At 40.0% G+C, this 19102-nt stretch overlaps 2 protein-coding genes across 4 annotated transcripts; one reads left to right on the top strand and one right to left on the bottom strand.

Moving 5' to 3' along the window:
- Positions 1-1378: 1378 nt before the first annotated feature.
- zgc:194312 (uncharacterized protein LOC794943 homolog) lies at positions 1379-6056 on the bottom strand. Of its 2 annotated transcripts, XM_037758815.1 has the most exons (3): positions 5837-6056; positions 4700-5600; positions 1379-1965 (listed from the first exon to the last, which is right to left on the bottom strand). In XM_037758815.1, the coding sequence occupies exons 1-3, from the start codon at positions 5955-5957 to the stop codon at positions 1821-1823; spliced, it is 1167 nt and encodes a 388-aa protein (XP_037614743.1). In that variant the 5' UTR covers positions 5958-6056; the 3' UTR covers positions 1379-1820. The 2 variants fall into 2 exon arrangements, with proteins under 2 accessions (XP_037614743.1, XP_037614744.1); XM_037758816.1 differs by lacking the exon at positions 5837-6056 and having other exon boundaries at positions 4700-5828.
- A 3414-nt stretch (positions 6057-9470) lies between these two features.
- On the top strand, positions 9471-19102 carry ponzr1 (plac8 onzin related protein 1). 2 transcript variants are annotated; one of them, XM_037758860.1, is made up of 4 exons: positions 9471-9638; positions 13744-13857; positions 14584-14729; positions 18623-19102. In XM_037758860.1, exons 2-4 carry the CDS (start codon positions 13746-13748, stop codon positions 18752-18754), a joined length of 390 nt encoding a protein of 129 aa, XP_037614788.1. In that variant the 5' UTR covers positions 9471-9638; positions 13744-13745; the 3' UTR covers positions 18755-19102. The 2 variants fall into 2 exon arrangements, with proteins under 2 accessions (XP_037614788.1, XP_037614787.1); XM_037758859.1 differs by lacking the exon at positions 9471-9638 and adding an exon at positions 11843-11999 and having other exon boundaries at positions 18623-18766.

Raw genomic sequence — 19102 nt, 5'->3', positions numbered from 1 at the left:
GACACGGAAAACCTCTGTTGGTCTGGAGGAGCTGCAGCAGTTATTTCTGCACCAAAGTCCACTGTACATTTACTAGATATTCTCAGAGCTAAACTAACTCTTCTGCAGTGTGTAGTGTGCGCGCATGCACGTGAGGTGGAGCGAGCTGTGAGTGAAGGCAGGCAGGCAGAGGAGCAGAGACACCGGCCCTGGAGACCAAAGCTACGGTCTCACCTGCGTCCTCCGACCGCGGCCAACACTGTTTTGCAAGACGGGCTTCACTAGATAGAACTTTGTGGTTTTGGTGCTTCCCTGTAGTTTGTGTTGGAGTCGGAGTCTGAGACTGAACAGCGTAGCCGCACGCGAGCGCGCATGGGACACCGACCCGCAGTGATTTACTGTATACGTTTAAGAAGTTACAAACAGTCCCTTTAAATACGTTTCCTGCTTTTTAAAAGGGAAAACTCTCCACCTTCTATGTGGATGTCCAATCAGTGTTGTTGGTAAATGTAGTCCATTGAAGCAATAAATCCCTCTTCATAGCCTACTGTATTGACCCAGAAAGCTGAGTCCTCCTTCTTGCGGAGCCGTGCTGGCAGTGCCTACATGTACCAGGATGCATTGTGTGCGAGGTTCTGGCACCTGGAGGGTCCCCGCCGGCCATATCCTCTTGCACGGCTAATGCAGCCACAGCCTTGGCCTCTCTCCAATGCATTTCTTTGGTCGTATACTCTGGCTTGAATAAGTCAGCCAAGTTCAAATGTATCCTCGTCCATAACATCCTCTGCACTCATATTTTGGGACGCCGTTTTCGCATTTGGAAACGTAACTAGTTTACAATACAAGCAAACGGGAAAAAGGGCATTTGTTTTTTAGCGGCATCTAGAGCATGTGTGTCCCCTGGCTACACAGGGACGGAGACAAGAAATCTAAGCTGAAATACCAGCCTGTAGTTCTTCCTTTCCTCCGACTACGTCCCTGTCACACGCCAAATGACAGCATTGGATGCAGGAAGAACAACAGATTTTGTAGCAGCAAACTCAGCTTTCTTGGTCAATATAGCACGCACTGAGGAATTATTGCTCCAATGGACTACATTTACCATCAACACTGATTGGACGTCCACATAAAAGGTGGCAACTTTTTCCCTTTAAGCTAAGCTTAGCTTGGTTTTGATCCGATACCAAGTAATACCAGGGCAGGTATCGCTGATATTGATAGCCGAGGCATTATGTTTTCGGGTTGTCCTTCCGTCCATACGCCCCATTCTCATGAACATAATATCTCAGGAACGCCTGGAGGGAATTTCTTCAGATTTGGCACAAAGCCTGCTTGAACTCAAGGATGAACTGATAAGAATTTGGTGGACAAAGATCAAGATCACTGTGACCTCACAAAATACGTTTTCTTTGGAATAAATTATTTAATATTTAATATCCACAAGGTTAAGAACACATGGGAACAACATTCACCAGACGATGTGTTTATCCTCTATCCCAGTCATTTGAATCCCAAATGCTGGGCTGTTTGTGGCCTTGAGGTCAGAGACTTGTGACCTGAAGACTTGAGGTTTAAATCCCTGGACCATCCAGGAAAATGTACAAGAGAACTGTCCACTTCTTCTTCAACCGTACTCCAGCTCCAATGTGAATCTGCATGTGTGCTCTCCTGACAAAAAGGTCACAAATAGAGCGACGTGCTGATGTTGGCGTGACCATGATGCACAGCCAGAGGAAGACACCTTATAGGATCATTATGTTCCAGGCGGTTCCTTTAGTTCCCTTAAGACTTGAGCTGTTATCCAAATATTCTGTGTAAATATTGACCTGCTTTCCCCCGCATCAGTCATTGTCCGTATCGCCTTGACATGATTCTGAGTCATGTGAGGAACTCCTGACTGACATTGGCCGTGTTTCCTCCTCCTCCTCCTCTGGGACTTGCGAGACCTGCAGGGAGATGATCGTCTGCGCTGTCAGCGTTCGCTCCCTGAGGGGGGAAAAAAGAGAGGAAAAAGAACCTGAAATAACACTTTAGGTTCAGCGGGGATTGTGGTGGAATGTCTTAACACGCTCAAATTTCCAAAACACTCACAAGGGAATTATTTTATTGTGGTTTCATCCTTAAATTAGGCAACAAATGTCAATCTAATTAGTCATATTGTAGCAATAGTCATAGTGATATCGATCCATATGCACCAACAAGTTTCACACGTTTCTTTCAATCAGGTGACCTTATCTTGCTATTAATCCCCCTCCTTCAAAGATCACTTTTAGATTTCCCATGTTTTTGCTGTTGCATTCAGCACTTATATTTTACATAGTGTGGTTACATCTTTCTGGTTATCAAATGTTTATTATTTTTAGTAAAGGACAGGCCAATTAAGTTTAAAACAGAATCAGAATGATGATACGAGGCTACCCTTGTAGTTAAGATTAAAACAAATAAACAAAAGCAGTGGTAATAAAAACAGTAAAATTAATAGCAGAAACATAGAAAAACACAGTAAAATCAGCAAAAAAATAAAAAAATATATTGAAAACAAATTAAAAAATATAGAAACGAAAAATAAAAAATATAGAAACAGAAATAAAAAAAATATAGAAACAAAGAAATAAAAATATAGAAAAAAATATATATATAGAAACAAAAAATAAAAACATAGAAACAAAATAAAAATTAGAAACAAAAACTTAAAATATAGAAACAAAAATTAAAAAATATAGAAACCAGAAAATAAAAATAAAATATAGAAACCAAAAAAATATATAGAAACAGAAAAATAAAAATACAGAAACAAAACAAAAAAAAAAAAATACAAACAACTCAAGTTTATGGGTCTCAAGCTCTAAGGGAGACCTACTTAAGTATCTGGACAAAAATTTCATAATGTATTTTTAAAATCTTAGATTTGAGAATTTTTTTAGTTCATAAAAAACAATAATAGGCCTACTGTAGAAACAAATAGAACATCTAAAGTATGTACAGCACGGTACTGTGTTTCCTGTGTAGTCTAATATTGTCCTTTAGTTTCATATTTTGGGAAATAGCCCACGCTTATTTGCTTTGTTTTGTAACACTCTTATGTCTAAACGTTAAATATGAAGCTACAGTCAGGAGCCGGAGAGAGTATTTCCCAAAATATGGAACTATATTCCTGTATAATAAGTGTGATCAGCATAGCATTTAACTATCTAATTTCAGACAGGAAAGTGTCTGTTTCTCTATAAACGAATGTGTAGGTGTGTTTGGATTGTGGATAACAGACATGCAGGTTTATCAAACAGTAAATTGAATATAGTGAGCACAAGAACAAAGTACTATCATGTGGTTTACTGCTTATTGTTATTAGGGGTGGAAATTTCAGATATTTTTCTCCACTGGTATAATTTTCTTTCCATATATGCAAATGTCCACATACATGAATCTGTAAAGAAACATGTTTTGACATGAATCCCACTATGATTCCACTTTCTGGTGTTTTATTCATCACTTATAAGCCAGATAACTCATTTTGGGTTGCCAGGTTGTGAAAAATCACTCTGGTTGATGACACTTAGCCTGAGAAAAGGGTCATCTTTAACAGACTTGATGACTAATTAGAAAAGTGAGAGCATTTAATGACTCATCAGCCCGATTTTTTTCACAGCCTTGCAACACAAAACTTGCTCTCATCAGCCTATAGACGCTGTATAAAGGTTGCATAATAAATGAGAAATGGCACCATGGATTTAAAGTAAAAACTAATTAAAAACTGGATGCATCTATTGCAGGGGTCAGCAACCTGCGGCTCCAGAGCCACATGGGACTCTTCAGCTCCTCTCCAGTGACTCCCTGTTTTGTTTTTTTTAATTAGTGGAAATTAATAACTGTTTTTTGTTTACATTTTAATTTTTATTTATCATTGTTGTAGGTTTAATGTACGACGGTACGACGAAGTATTAGGGCCACATTGAGGGAAAAAAATAAATCTGAGATTTCGAGAATAAAGTCATAATATTATGAGAATAAAGTCGTAATATTATAATAAAGTTATTAGTTTACAGAAAAAAAGTCGTAATATTATAATAAAGTTATTAGTTTACAAGAAAAAAGTCGTAATATTATGAGAATAAAGTCATAATATAACGAGATTTTAAAATACATTATGACATTTTTGTCCAGATACTTAATTAGGTCTCCCTTAGAGCTAGAGACCCATAAACTTGATTTGTTTCTATTTTTTTGTTTCTGTTTTTATTTATTTTTTGTTTCCGTATTTTTATTTGTTTGTTTCTATATTTTTATTTTTTTGTTTCTATATTTTATTTTTATTTTGTTTGTTTCTATATTTTTAAATTTTTGATTCTATATTTTTATTTTTTGTTTCTATATTTTTCTATTTCTGTTTCTATATCTTATTTTTTTGTTTCTAATTTTTTATTTTTTGTTTGTATATTTTTATTTTTTGTTTCTATATTTTTCTATTTCTGTTTCTATATCTTATTTTTTTGTTTCTAATTTTTTATTTTTTGTTTGTATATTTTTATTTTTTGTTTGTATATATATGTTTTTGTTTCTATATTTTTATTTTTTGTTTCTATATCTTTCTATTTCTGTTTCTATTTTTTTTCGATATATATATATAGATATTTTTGTTGCTGCTTTTACTGTGTCTTTCTATGTTTCTGCTATTAGTGTTACTGTTTTTATTACCACTGCTTATATTTTTTTTGGAACATACCTTGTGATGTGTTGTTGCGTGTGTGGCCAGTTGTTGTGCACCGTCCATCCGAGCACGCTCTTCAGGTACCGGGAGCAGCAGGGGAACCTGTAACTCAGCTGCTCCATCAGCTCCTCTTTACGCAAACCGTAAACAACCGGAGCGACGCACTGAGCCAAGCTGAAGAACGCGAAGATCACCACGGCTGCCATCTCTTTAGTGTCCGGCTGGATGAGCGACCGGTTGCTAAGCATCGAGAGCATGAAGTTCACAAAGTTAGGCAGCAGGTAAACCGCCAGCTGGGTACCGTGGAGCAGGATGGTCCTACAGCCGGCTCGGTTGCGCCGGTTCACCACCCCTAACCTCCGTCCTTCCACCAGGATCCTCACGTAGCTGTACAGTATCACCACCGTGCACACACCGATGAACAACACCTTCTGCAGCTCGCCTTTCTTCAGCTGCTCCCCTCCACACATCCCGTTATACTCCTCCTGAGGGAGGAGGAGGCTTAGCGCAATCACCATAGCAACCAGCCAGGTGAGCGCACCTAGCAACCACGCCCAGCGCCCAGATGTGCAGGCGGCCGTGGTGTAGCGCATCGGGTGGCACACGGCGCAGTATCGGTCCAGCGCCATGGCCGTGAGCGTCAGCAGGATGTTGGACGCGCTGCTGATCAACACGGTGATCATGGCGAGGCACGCGGACCTGCTCAGCGGCCGCGCGTCCAGGTGGTAGAGCTGGTGGTAGTAGAAGACGCTGCGCATGCCCAGGTGCACCAGGGCGGACGCCAGCAGGTGGAAGACGAGCACGAAGCGGGCGTGACTGCGGAGCTGCTCCACGCGGACTATGGTCCAGTTGATGACGAGGTTGAAGAAGAGGAGCACCGAGAAGGACACGGTGGAGACGTAGAAGCGCACGCAGGTGTAGTCTCTCACCTCGGTAGTCGTGTTGTTGTTGGCTGACATTATTCCTCAGCTGCTGGGTCTAGTTGGTGGTGATGAGGAGGATGATGATGATGGCGATGATGATAGCAGTGGAAGTTTGTCCGCCGCATGATCATCTCTCACTGCTGTCACACTGAAGACTGACTCAATACCATCAACTTCTCTCTCTCTGTCTCTCTCTCTCTCTCTCTCTCTCTCTCTCTCTCTCTCTCTCACAGACAGACACGCACACAAAGTAATTTGGATGTCACTGTACATATATGCTGCCACCTTCTGCTGCGATCAGGAACAGCTGCTGATCCATGCAGGTGCTGTTGCTGCTCTCTGGGTTTCATGTACTTCAATAGAAAGCACTGAGAATCAAGAGCTCGCACTGTAAACCCAGATTTGTATTTGAATTAAACTTTTAAGTGGTCATTACTTATTCTTTTATGTTTTATAAGAAACGGTGTCATTACTAAATCAAATCAGTTGTTTGCACTAATCAGCTGAAGTTTGCAGTGCAGGTATCATGTTAAGCAGAGATAACTTGAATAAATGTAGTTGTTTAAAGGAGATGTTTTCACAGCAATATAAAATAGATAATAGAGAGAGAAATATGACCTGTTTAACTTCTCTAAGCAGCTTATAATATAGAATTAAAACTAATGCTAAAAATTATTTTTAGTCAAAGCAGATATTTATTTATTTCCTACTCATTTGAACTGTGTATTTTTATGCAAATAAACACTATAGATGACAATAACAAAGGAAAAGGAAAACATTTAGAATTTCTGATGGTGTACACTGATTTTGGGACGGTTAAAATTATTTTTCTGGATGGTTCCGGGGCGGTGGTGAAAAAAATGCTGTCAATTATAGTTCTTAGAAAGAAAATCGGAATCGGCAGGGCATCTCTACTTTCTTATAACCATTCATTTCTTGTCATTCTAGCTATGTAACGTGTTGTCATTTTGCTCCCCAAATGATTACAGAGCCAACTGCTGTTCGGACATCGGTGCTCAGAGGGCTTCCCATGGGGACAGACTTCTACAGAGCAGGCTGTGTAAGTAACCTCTTACGTTCTTATATGTATCTAAAAGGACCAGAGTTGGGTGATTTGTGTGTTTGTGTAATCTACTCCAGCAGTCATAACCAATTCACACCACCAATCAGCGTCGGGCTCGCGCTTGTGCTCGCTCTGCGTAGACATGAACGAGCATCGCTCAACACAGTGAGGTGACACACGTCAGCTAAAACCACAATATCACTCTATATTTCACCTGCTTGGCAGTAATGTTAGCTGACCAGACGAAGGTCTCTCCATGAATCAATGCTGATCCTAGTGCGGAGAAACGTTATCGTCTCCGACCGCAGCCGCAGGAAAGACACCGGCACCCGGTCGGAGACAATAATGTAACTCGCTGCAGAGCCCCGTCACTTCACAAGACACGGGAAACCTCTGTTGGTCTCGAAGAGCTGCAGCAGTTATTTCTGCACAAACGTCCACTGTACATTCACTAGATATTCTAAGAGCTAAACTAACTCTCCTGCAGTGTGTAGTGTGCGCGCATGCACGTGAGAGGTGGAGCGAATAACGAGCGCGGTGTGTGAGTGAAGGCAAGCAGGCAGAGGAGCAGAGGAGCAGAGTACAGCAGAGACTCCGGCCCTGGAGACCAAAGCTACGGTCTCCCCCGCGTACTACGACCGCGGCCAACACTGTTTTGCAAGACGGGCTTCACTAGATATAACTTTGCGGTTTTGGTGCTTCCGTGTAGTTTGTGTTGGAGTCTGATGGTACGTATCCACAGGGAGGCTGAACAGCGTAGCCACAAGCAAGTGTGGCCAGTTTCCCATGCGCGCATATACGAGCGCCCATGGGAAACCGACCCGGTAGATTTATACGTGTAAAAAGTTACAAACAGTCCCTTTAAATTAATCGCCAACTAATAACGGTAATCGGTTTCAATCAAATTCTGATTCCAGCTTCTTAGATGTGAATATTTTTCTGTTTTTCTTTACTCCTCTTTGACAGAATATCTTTGAGTTGTGGACAAAACAAGACATTTTGAGGACGTCATCTTGGGCTTTGGGGAAACACTGATACATTTTTCACCATTTTCTGACATTTTATAGACCAAACAACTCATCAATTAATCAAGAAAATAATCGTTATAGTTATTCTAACTAATATTCGTTAGTTGCAGACTTCAGGACTCCATCTACCAATATAAATTGTAAAGGTGTCACTTGTCCTGCTCCAAAGCTACCAGTAGAAGGAGACATCAGACTGTCTGTGCACACATGACTCTGTCCTAATCAGGCTAATTAATCAAAATCACCTGTGTGGGGTTTCCCATGGGTGTGAGCAGGGGCTTTTTATCAGAAGTCAGGCACTGACTCAGGGCCCTCCCTGTCTGACCCCCAATGGACACCAGGGCCTGGTTTGGTAATGTACTCATGGTCATGACCTTCACTTTTTAATCTGTCCAACATTTTATTAGTTTCTGATGTGTAAATATGACCACAGCCTCACGGGATCACCAGCGTGCCACCAATTTCAGTCATTTGCCTCTCCACAATCCACAGACCTGCAGGTGGTGTTATTCTGCTGCCCTCAGGTGTCCTCAGCTTCATATTTGTTTAAATCATTAATCAGTTTATTTGAAAGGATATTATGCAAAAAAAATGGAAATTGCATAGCCATAAGCGGGACATGCAGAAGCCGAATTAAATCTGTAATTGGTGTGTTTCCTCCTGTTATAATATTGTATAAATCCACCTATCATAATAGTAAATTATATAATGATCCAATCCAATCCACCAATGCATAATGAGTGTTGTAGCTTCATATACTGAGCTCCATTAGTTATGGAGATTTTCGAGTTCCTTGTCTGTTTATTCGAAAGATGACGCACCCAGTCTGCAGAGGGGGAACACCCTGACACTTGCATACTGCATCCTCTTTTTGTTTATAAATAGTCTTATCTAATCTTTCACTCCCTTAACCTCGAACCAACAGAGACCCATTCAATGTCTCTGTTGTTCACACAGGACACAGGAAATATGTTTTGGCAAAAGCTTTGGCCTTTTTCCACAGCAGTAAAAATATATAACAGTAAAAAGACTGATTACAGTACACACTACAGTACCATATCTAAGGTACACTTATGTAATTATATATATATGTAAATATTTTTTTGTACTTTGTACTTTGCACTACTAACTTTTTTACTGCCTTTTTACTAATATGTTTTGCACTATGGAACTGTGATGCTGGAAACTTGAAGTTACTATCTATCTATCTATCTATCTATCTATCTATCTATCTAATACACTATAATAAAAAGTCTTATATTAACCTGTTAAGATTGTGTTTCCATCCCTCCTCTAAATAATATATATTTTTTAAGTTTTTCACAACTAAATCAATTCAAATTTTAACATTTTAACATTTTAACAAATTTCTAAGTCCAATTTATAAAATTCATCAAAATCTAAATGCAATCTTTCTTTATAAAATGCCTGCAGGTGGTGCTATTATGCTGCCCTCAGCTTCATATTTGTTTATGTCATTTATCATTTTATTTGAAAGGATATTGTAAGGCATTGGTAAACATAATATAATAGATATTTTATGTCTGTATCTTGCACTAAATGGACTGTTGGGTGTGCACTTACATTTCCTACTATAGCTGGCTTTATTTGGTCAGTATAGCCTGTAAAGTTTGATCAATCGTTGTTTTCCTCATGCAAATTGTTAGTTTTGCATATTAGTTTAGTTTTACTTTAACGTCAAATACAAACTTGTGCTAGTTTGTTCAACAGAGATCTTTGAGTCATTTTATACTGCATGTGTGAGTGTGTGTGGGGGAGTAAAGGGGGCAGTCTTTGCTGAGAAACAGAAAGTGATGAAGCAGTTACAGCCTTCAGGGCATGTGGTTTCCTTCACACACTTATCGCATGGAGTGCATGGTGAAAGGACCAAATTTTCCATTGACTTTTTCATTTGCTCAGCTCACGGAACAAGATAAAAGGTAAGAAAAAATTTGTATTTTAGCCTAAATATGACAATTAACAGTCTTTGGCTGATGCTGAGCCTGCAGTGAGCTTATAATAATGTAATATTAGGTATCATGTAGTTCAGCCAGCAACATTGGTTTGTTTTATTGTAACTAAAGGTTCACTTAGATTCACTTGCTAGTTGCAGTGACAAAAACTAAAATAAATACTCGCTTGCATGACAAAATCAACCATTAATGTTACTTTCCATTCCTTTAGAAAAAGAAGAATAAAAGAAAACTGTAACGTTACCTATAAAAATTGCCTTTATCAGTGCAGTGAAGGCTAAACAAAAATGTTTTATACTTTTACACTGATTCATTTGATTTTATTTGACTGCTATAACTTAATAAGGACAGCTTTATAGCTAAGTAGCAGATTGAATGTTCAAGGTTCAGGTTGAGGTGACTTTATTTGTATACTTAGATTTGTTTTACAGCCAGAATAGAGGATGGCACCCGTATTGACAGTAAAGTAGAGACAAAAGACAGACACACCAAAAACATGACAAAGAGTACTCAAAGGCCTGCTGGCATCAGGAGCCAGCAAAAAGAAGGCCACAGGGTCAGTGTATCTTTTGGTCATTTGATTTTCCTTTCACAAACAGATATAGATAAAGACAAAAAAATAAGTGGTTATTTGATTTTCGTTTTAAAATACAAAAAAAAAAATTGAAATACAAGACGTTTTTCTTTCTCATGGTCAAAAAGGGATGAACTAAACTAAAAAAAACAGGTTGATTTTCATTTTCTATTTCTAAAAACAAAAATAAAATCACTAGAAGACATATTCTGCGACCGGAAGTTGACATTTACAAAGTAAGAGCGCGTTAGAATCGTAAACTCTAGGGCGGTGTATTGGCAAGAATCTGGAGATAAGATACATATCACAACACAAGGGTTACGATGCAGTATATTGCGATATAGTGCGATACTGTAAGTGCATTATGTGCAAATGTTGCTACTTATTTAAATGAACAATTGCAGCTGGAACAAAGCTGTTCCTGTGGTGCTTTGTTCTAGACCTTGGGACCAGATGGGAAAAACTGCAAGTCACCAGAGAGAAGATGATGATGTAGCTGGTAGTGATGGGAATTCAGGCTCTTTTTAGTGAGCCAGATCATTTGGCTCAGCTCACCAAGAAGAGCCGGCTCTTTCGGCTCTCAAACAGCTCTTCGTTTTACCACTTTATAATTCAGCCAAATTTAGCGCTGTTTTGACCTATGATTAGTAATTGTGCACATATATCACTTAAATTATTCAATATAATTATACTAAACCTTATAATTTCCAGAATACCATAATTTTACATGCTGCTTCGTTTCCGACTGTCACTCATCTTGTCTGCTATTCGTGCACCGCACTCCTCTCTCTTTCTCTCCTCCTCTCCCTCTTGCTCTGTACCTGTAGACCGTCATGGTACGTGTCCACAGGGGCGTTTTTTATCGCGAGGCGACGCGACGCTTCCCAACATTAGACGCTTGGTGGGCTGTCCCTAGAAACAAGGCACTCGGCTCCTGATTGGACGAACGTTTTCCCTCCGTTGGCTGCTGCTCAAACCGGAACCAGTATGGAGGCTCGTTTGAAAACTATCTCCTCTTATTTCACGTAAATAGTTCACTGAAATGTGTTTCTGAAAACATTTGAGGCGAGAAATAATCCATGCAGTTGATGAATCTGTCTTTATTTTGGCTCGACAACGTTTAGTTTAAAAGATTATCGGGAGTTTCGAGAGGCAGCACGTCGCGTCGGACGCCCGTGATTTGCATAAAGTAGCCAGGACTTCAACTTCATGCAAATGAGGAGCGGGCTTCCTGCACGCCTAGTCTCTCGAAACGCGACGCCACGCTACCAGAATGCATTGCGCGGCTGCTTGCATAGACAATGAATGGGGAGCGTGGAAAGCACGGAACCTGTGGACACGTACCATCAGCGCGCCGCGCACCCCCGCCCCTCCCTGCTTGATGGTATGATCCTTGTCTGTCATCACCTGATTGGTCACACGGACGTCGTTAACACAACATTCAGTCACAGTCAGTGTATGGAGTGCCCGTGGCGCGGAGATGATCATCCTATCATTCTGCCTTGAATTAATTAAAGAAAAAAGAAAAAAAAAAAAAACGTCTCTCAGACATGAGCCGGCTCTTATCGTTCACTTAAAAGAGTCGGCTCTTTGAACCGGCTCGTTCTTGACTGACACATCACTCGTAAACTTAGCTGCGACCCACCAAGGTCACATCAATCTACATTACACTAAAGACAGTAGTTCTTTTGTTAGAAATTTAAAAAAACTGAAGACTGTGTGCAGTCGGTCAGAAAAGAAGTTGTATTTTAAAGGTTGGTATTTGAAACTTTCAAGCTAGTGCTGCGTTTGACCGAGCTAGCCAAAAAATGACGGTTAAGCTAAGATAATGCTAACATGGCGCTAGCTGGTGTTGGAGCTAGTAGAGGGTGAAAACAGCAGACATTTAAGTGTAACATGTTTTTTCTACGAAAAAAGTCACAATTAAATTGTGTTTGGAGTTCAATGTTATTAAACAGTATTCCTACTTCGATATTGATTATGGTATTAACGCTTAACGCTACTAGAAGGCATTTTAAGGTATTGGCTTAAACACAGTGGATGGCCAAAAGTATGACGTCATTAGGGGTGGGGAATATGGATCAAATCCTCTATCTAGGGCAGGGGTCAGCGACCTTTACCATCAAAAGAGACATTTTAGGCAGAAAAAATAATAATAAATCTGTCTGGAGCCGCAAAACATTTGATCATTGTGATGAAGGTAACACAGTTTATAGTCTAAGTACATAGTATATAAGTCTAATGCAGTGAGGGCCAAAGAGCAAATGTACTATGGAGTATTAGGGCCACATTGAGGGGAAAAAACATCTGAGATTTCCAGAATAAAGTCGTAATATTACGAGAATAAAGTAGTAACTTATCGAGAAAAAAAGTCAGAAGTTTACGAGAAAAAAAAAGTATTATGATAATAAAGTCATAATATTATAAAGTAGTCATTTTACGTGTTATTTTCTTTTTTCTCTTAAAGTTTACAAGAATACAAGTATACAAGTATACAAGAAATAAAGACAAGATTCATAAAGACAGCTTTAACAGTTTTCAGTGTTGTGCAGTTCAATCCATGCATTAAACAGTGCTGTGTGGGGCAGGATGAGCTATTTTCTAAGCCAACTTGTATTGAATCAGAAATCTTGTTACGTAAAGAATTTGTTATTAACTGTAAAAAAAAATATTATATTAGCCAATTCAGAAGTAGATAAGATGCTAAAAGGTCTGTAAAGCCAAGTTTTTCTTACCCTTTTATGATGGTTCTTATAGGTGTGTGAAACTGGCACCAATGTCAGTTTGACATCAAACAAAAAATCCTTTTGGTTTGGGCACCATTGCGTATTTACATATTCTTTAAATATATGTTTTTACAACAGCTTCACCTACAACTACAGCACCTCCAACAACCGTAACCACGACTGCCTCAACTACGTCTGCAGCACCTCCAACAACCGTAACCACGACTGCCTCAACTACGTCTTTTTTTCTCGTTAAATTATGACTTTATTCTTGTAATATCTGACTAATCCAGTAAACCAAACATACCAAGTCACATCAGCAACTTGAGGTAGAAATATGGTTGATTTTCCTGTTTGTTTGAAGGTGTTGGTTAGGGTTGACCTCAGGGGTGTCAAATAGAGAGCGGAAAGTATGTCTCACCCAGCATGCACTGCTAGAAATGCAATGCACAAGTTGCCAGTCAATCACAATGATAGCTTTGATACCAGCACATTCACATCCACTCTGTATAATGTTTTTTTCTTCTTCAATAAGATTGCTCAAAAAGATGTAGTCATGGACACATAGGTATAGCTAGTTGTGTGTGAACAACACTCGGTCTTTCTTGTAGCTTACACTAACACAGATATACATGTTTCAGTAGCAACACTTTGGACGGTATAGCTTCAAACCTCTGTGACCATCCTGACTTAACCAATCATAGGAAATCCAGAGATTCCTGTGTGTATGGAGAAGTCCCCAGTTTCTCCATTTCTGTCTTGTATCTTTCAGCCATGGCAATCCAGCAGCAGCCAGGCCAGATGGTGACGGTGGTGACCACCTCCCAACACCACCCTGGGACATGGAGCACCGGCATGTGCGACTGCTGCAGTGATATGGGCACCTGTAAGTTTCACACAATATAAAAGTGTCATCGTCCTCTGACTGTCCAGCCACCATAATCCAGATGAGAGTCGATAAAAGTATTGATGCACTCATCTTCAGATATTACCGTGCGGCAGCGAGTGTTTTGCAAACTACTCAGGTTATTAGCTGTCAAAGTAGCATGTATCCATAAAGGAAACTAATTAGCCTTTTTTGTCATACAATCATTATTTAAAGCACAATAACCACTTTATCATAATTTGTTATTTGCTGGATTGATTTAATGTATATAAATGCAGGCAATAAATAGCATCTAGCCCCCACACACTTCTGAAACCAAGCCAACGGCTTTGCTGAGACACCATCAGGGTTATTTTCACAAAGCTCCTCCAGAGCCACAGATAATGAATCATTTTCACGTGAAGAGTAGTTCCCAACAGTAAAATGAAACTGGTGAAAGTGATGAAGTTCCTCTTTAAATTTAGTTGAAGAAAGAAAGGTTCCTGTATTCTGGGAAATATCAATACGAACGTTATGTAAATTTCAAGATTTCAACACAATCTTCAGTACGACTGTGCTCTAAGAGGACACCCAAAACAAGTGTGATATACATGTATGTACAGTATACATACATATTCAGTATATACTGTACATATACTGTAAATCTTAACACTCACCTTAATGTTATGTCTTCTTTCAGTCAGAGTTCATATATTCTTCTTATTTCTCTTTTCTTCTGCCCTCAAGGTTGCTGCGGCCTTTTTTGCTTCCCCTGCATGCAGTGCCAGACAGCCAGTGACCATGGCTGGTGTTTCGCCATGCCACTCCTGGACGTCTGTTGTGTGGTGTCCTGCATGCTCCGCTCCTCCATCAGAGAGCGCCACAACATCCCTGTAAGTCTGGCGGGTGGTACGCTTAAAGTGTTGGCTAGGGCAGGGTAATAAAATCGACTTTAAGGTGAATGATCCAATGCTGATTCTTAAAGAGTAACTCGACATCCCCGGAAAGTCTTGCCGCCAATTGCTGCAGTGATGCACAAGACCCTATGACATCACTGTTGAATGTGGTTATAGGTGCAGCAGGTCTGGCTATGTGAGACTAGTGCATCAGTGATGCTGAGCGTGGTCAGACATGAAACAGGTTTGAAACTTTAAACCAGAGAAGGCAGCAAAATACAGTTTTTTTTTAGGCGGGTGTTAAAGGCAGAATGAGTAGGATTTGACGGTTGTAGTTTGTAAACGCAGCATTCAAAGTTCCTCCCCCGGCTCAACGACACCAGAAGCGCACACCACCTAGTGTTATCTCCTCAGCACTAAAGAAAGGTCTGACTCCACACATTATCATCCCAATAAACCAATCACAATCATCTGGGGCGGCACTAAGCACAGGATGCGGCGACGGTGGCCTTGCAAAACAGATAGCACAGATAGCAGAAGGGGTGGATAATGACGCGTGAGATACGTGGCCGACTTATACCCACAGTCTACATCCAGTGAGTCAGACTAGTGTTAAGGTCCTTGCCAGCAGGTGAAAGCCGAGTAAAGATTCACACTCGTTTTGGAACAAGCTCCGCCGACATGGCGTTTCGCCTCGCTATATTAGCATTTTTCTTCTGCACTGTGTACACCATTTTTGTAGCTTCCTCTTCGATGCTTGTTTACAATCTGGCACCTGGTCGCTACGTCTCTTTAAAGTCCCAAGATTGATCTTTGTAGGCGCGCCTTTTCTTAGTGAATATATGTGTATTAGCACTACATCTTATGTGTATGCTGTGGTTATAAATGGTACAATTGTACTCTAGCCACCGCTAATAAAACTAGATGTGAGTAAGAAAACTTAGATTATTTAGGTTTTTGTTATTTAGGTGAATCGACCGTGGACGTCTTAAGCGAGTTTAATTTCTGTATTGCCTCTACATGTAAGTCCATGGAGACTTTTATTCTAAGAAACATGGCAAAGAGTGTGGTAATTTAATTTCTCTTGTCACAGTGCATCATGTAACTGCAAGTGAAGTAAGTTCCTGTACAGGCACTGCAAGATCTTACAAAAGTTGTTGTTGTGGTTACAGCTGTGAGATGTAACACTTCCCCATTTTTTTCTCTACTTAAATACTGTTCAATGTGCATATACAGTATGCTTACAACCACACAACAGTTGTTGCAAACTTTTAGGCCTATTGGTGTCATTTTGAACATGCCATTGTAGAAAAATATCTGAAGGTTCTGTTTGTAACTTCTTACACGTATAAATCGTGTCGGTGTCCCATGCGCGCTCGCGTGTGGCTACGCTGTTCCAACACAAACTACACGCCAAAACCAAAACCGCAAAATTACAGTTTATCTATTGAAACCGGTCTTGCAAAACACTGTCTGTAAAGTCGACTGTCGACAACCGACAACCGCGGCCAGAAGACACAGGTGAGACCGTAGCTTTGATCTCCAGGGCCGGAGTCGTTGCTGCTCTGCTCCTCTGCCTGCCTGCTTGCCTTCACTCACACACCGCGCTCGTTCTCACTCGCTCCACCTCTCATGTGCATGCGCGCACACTACACACTGCACACACGGAAAACAAAGTATCAGCATTGATTCATGGAGAGACCTTCGTCTGGTCAGCTAACATTACTGCCAAGCAGGTGAAATATAGAGTGATATTGTGGTTTTAGCTGACGTGTGTCGCCTCACTGTGTTGATCGATGCTCGTTCATGTCTATGTAGAGCGAGCGCGAGCAACATGGCACTGACTTTCGTTGACTTAATGGCCACAGGTGTCGCTGTTAACAAGCAATTTCTGATTCTTACATAGAGTCCCTAAAGATGTATTAGTTTAGCACAAGTTACGAGGTTACAATAAAAGCATTTAGGAAAAATATATTAAACAGACTGAATAGAAGCAAACAAGATCAAAATATACACACTAGAAATATAACTTTAAATGTCTTTAAAGATGTCAATTGAATTGGATTAACTAATAATGAAATTTAGGGGCAAATTAAGACTCCTCTCCACTCATCTTAAGCCAAGCTTTGGGAACACTCAGTACACAGTTTTTAGCAAAACTGAGAGACTTTAAGTAACAATATTTGGCTCAGTAATTTAGAAATATAGGTAATAGGTGTTAACAAAGATTTTGTACTAAATTCTTAACATGAAGGAGAGAGAAATAACAAGTGTCATTCACTGATGTTTCATTCAAATCTGATCAGTATCCACAAATATGTTTTACATATTGGACAGACACACTCGATATTTGTTTGCAGAGCGTGATGCATTTTCTTGCATTACTGGTTCTATGAAGGCCACTCCTTGTTTATGAGGGATAACAGACTGTACACTATTTGCACAATAGCTGGTGTGTGTTCAGGGCACTGCATTCAGAGCATTCAAATATTGGCAAAACTACGCAAACAATGTAGTAGTCATAGTTTAATACAAACAAACCGAACCTCTGAACCCTCTGAAGTCTAATCCATTATTATGAGTGCAACGGATTGTTTGTGATCGCTCAGAGCATCAGTTGTACGCTGAATACCAAGTGACTGGTATTAGATTATAACATGCAGCTTTCCTGCTCAGCAAACAGGGATCTCGATGTCACGACACCTAGATGTGCAAAGATACAATTAGATCACAATTTGACTCAAAAACTGGTGTTTTCATTTTCACAATGTATAGATTTCAATGTAAAAGGCAAATTGTCGGTCTCGGTTCACTCTCCACAGCTCATCAACCTTGTTTCCGTTTGTCTCTGTATGCCACCTGCAAAAATTAAAGTAAAGACCCTTTCATATCCAGTATATATATTTGCGTTCCGTGCATTCCACCGAAAATGTAAGTTTCGCATCGCCACACAATCGACGATGCATAAGTTTGTTTTTACTATAATAAACCAACGCTCAACTGGAGAAGGGCTAGTTATAGTGTAGTCGTTAAGTGTGCAGGTCTGTGTAGAAAAGTTATGATATGGTCGCATTTGCTATGAAGCATTTTATCGTAATGAGTCGCATTACTGAGCTTATTGCACTGGTTTCATCATTCCTGACTGGACTGGTTCATATCTAGCTGATATGTTTATTATCATGTGATACATGGCCTTTAATATAAGGCTTAATGGTCAGGTTATAATGGTCAGCTTACCTCCGGGGCTCTGTGGATTTCTCAAGGAAAGACAGTGCGTTCATATGCTTCCATTGCTGGTAATAACAATAAGAGGATAAAATACCGGATAGTTTGAAGCATCGAAGCTTCATTCATGATAATTATTTATTACTAATATCTTACACTTGCGTGAAATAGTCCACCTTCTCTCTCCCTTACACACACACAGAGCGACTTGCCGGCTGGCACCAACCTGTAACGGGCGGTCTAGCAACAGTCGGCTCCATAAACCTAATTATGACATAGACGTCCGAGAAGATCTATTGATCCGGTGATCAAAAGTCATTATTTTATTGGTTGGTTGTTTTTTTTTTGACATCCAAAATTCAGAAATCGAAACAAAAAGATTCGGAGTGACTAGGCTCATAGAGTTAGATGGGTTTGAATTTTTAAACTGACGTGTGATTTATTCGAATGAATTATTTGCGTTTGGTCTGAAAAGATCTTAATACTTCTCAACTGGACTGCAGCCAGGCTCAATTATATCTTACGTGTCAGTAAATATCCTGCTAAATAAGAAAAAAAAAGTCTCTAAATAAGTCTCTAAACGCCATAGTTTTGAGACTATACAGTATATCGTTCAATTCAACGACTGGAGGATCTCTCTCATCTCCCTCTTCTTCCTCCTGCAGGGCTCGTGCTGTGACGACTGCTGCAAGCTGTTCTGGTGTTACCCCTTTGTCTGGTGCCAGATGAACCGTGAGCTGAAGATTAGGGGTGACCAGCCGACCAGTAATGTCACCACACAGGTCATTAGGGGATAGGGCACAACCGTTTTGGTTGTGAGCTGAAGGAATCGCAATGTTTGCCACATAGCCTGCCAGTGAGCTTAATGTTCTAATGCCTACAACTCCATCTGCTTACTTTTATACACATGCACACCAACTTTTAGCAGTTAGCGCTTAGCATCGTATACATTTTATAGGAGCGTTTTGTAACGTCGCGATTTTTATTTTAGACTTGCTGTTCAAAGCCTGCGATTCACTGTTAAAGCCAGATGTTTTGAGTTGAATGTTAACACGTTGGATGTTCTGATACTGTATGGTGTAAGGTCAGGTTCTTGTCTGACCTTTGATTCTCTCTGGCCAATAAAATATTTCTATTTCAGTTAA

Source organism: Sebastes umbrosus, chromosome 22 (genome assembly GCF_015220745.1).
Source record: "Sebastes umbrosus isolate fSebUmb1 chromosome 22, fSebUmb1.pri, whole genome shotgun sequence".
NCBI classification, from domain to species: domain Eukaryota; kingdom Metazoa; phylum Chordata; class Actinopteri; order Perciformes; family Sebastidae; genus Sebastes; species Sebastes umbrosus.
Note: the sequence above shows the minus strand (reverse complement) of the source record. Positions and strands in the feature narration are given on the sequence as shown.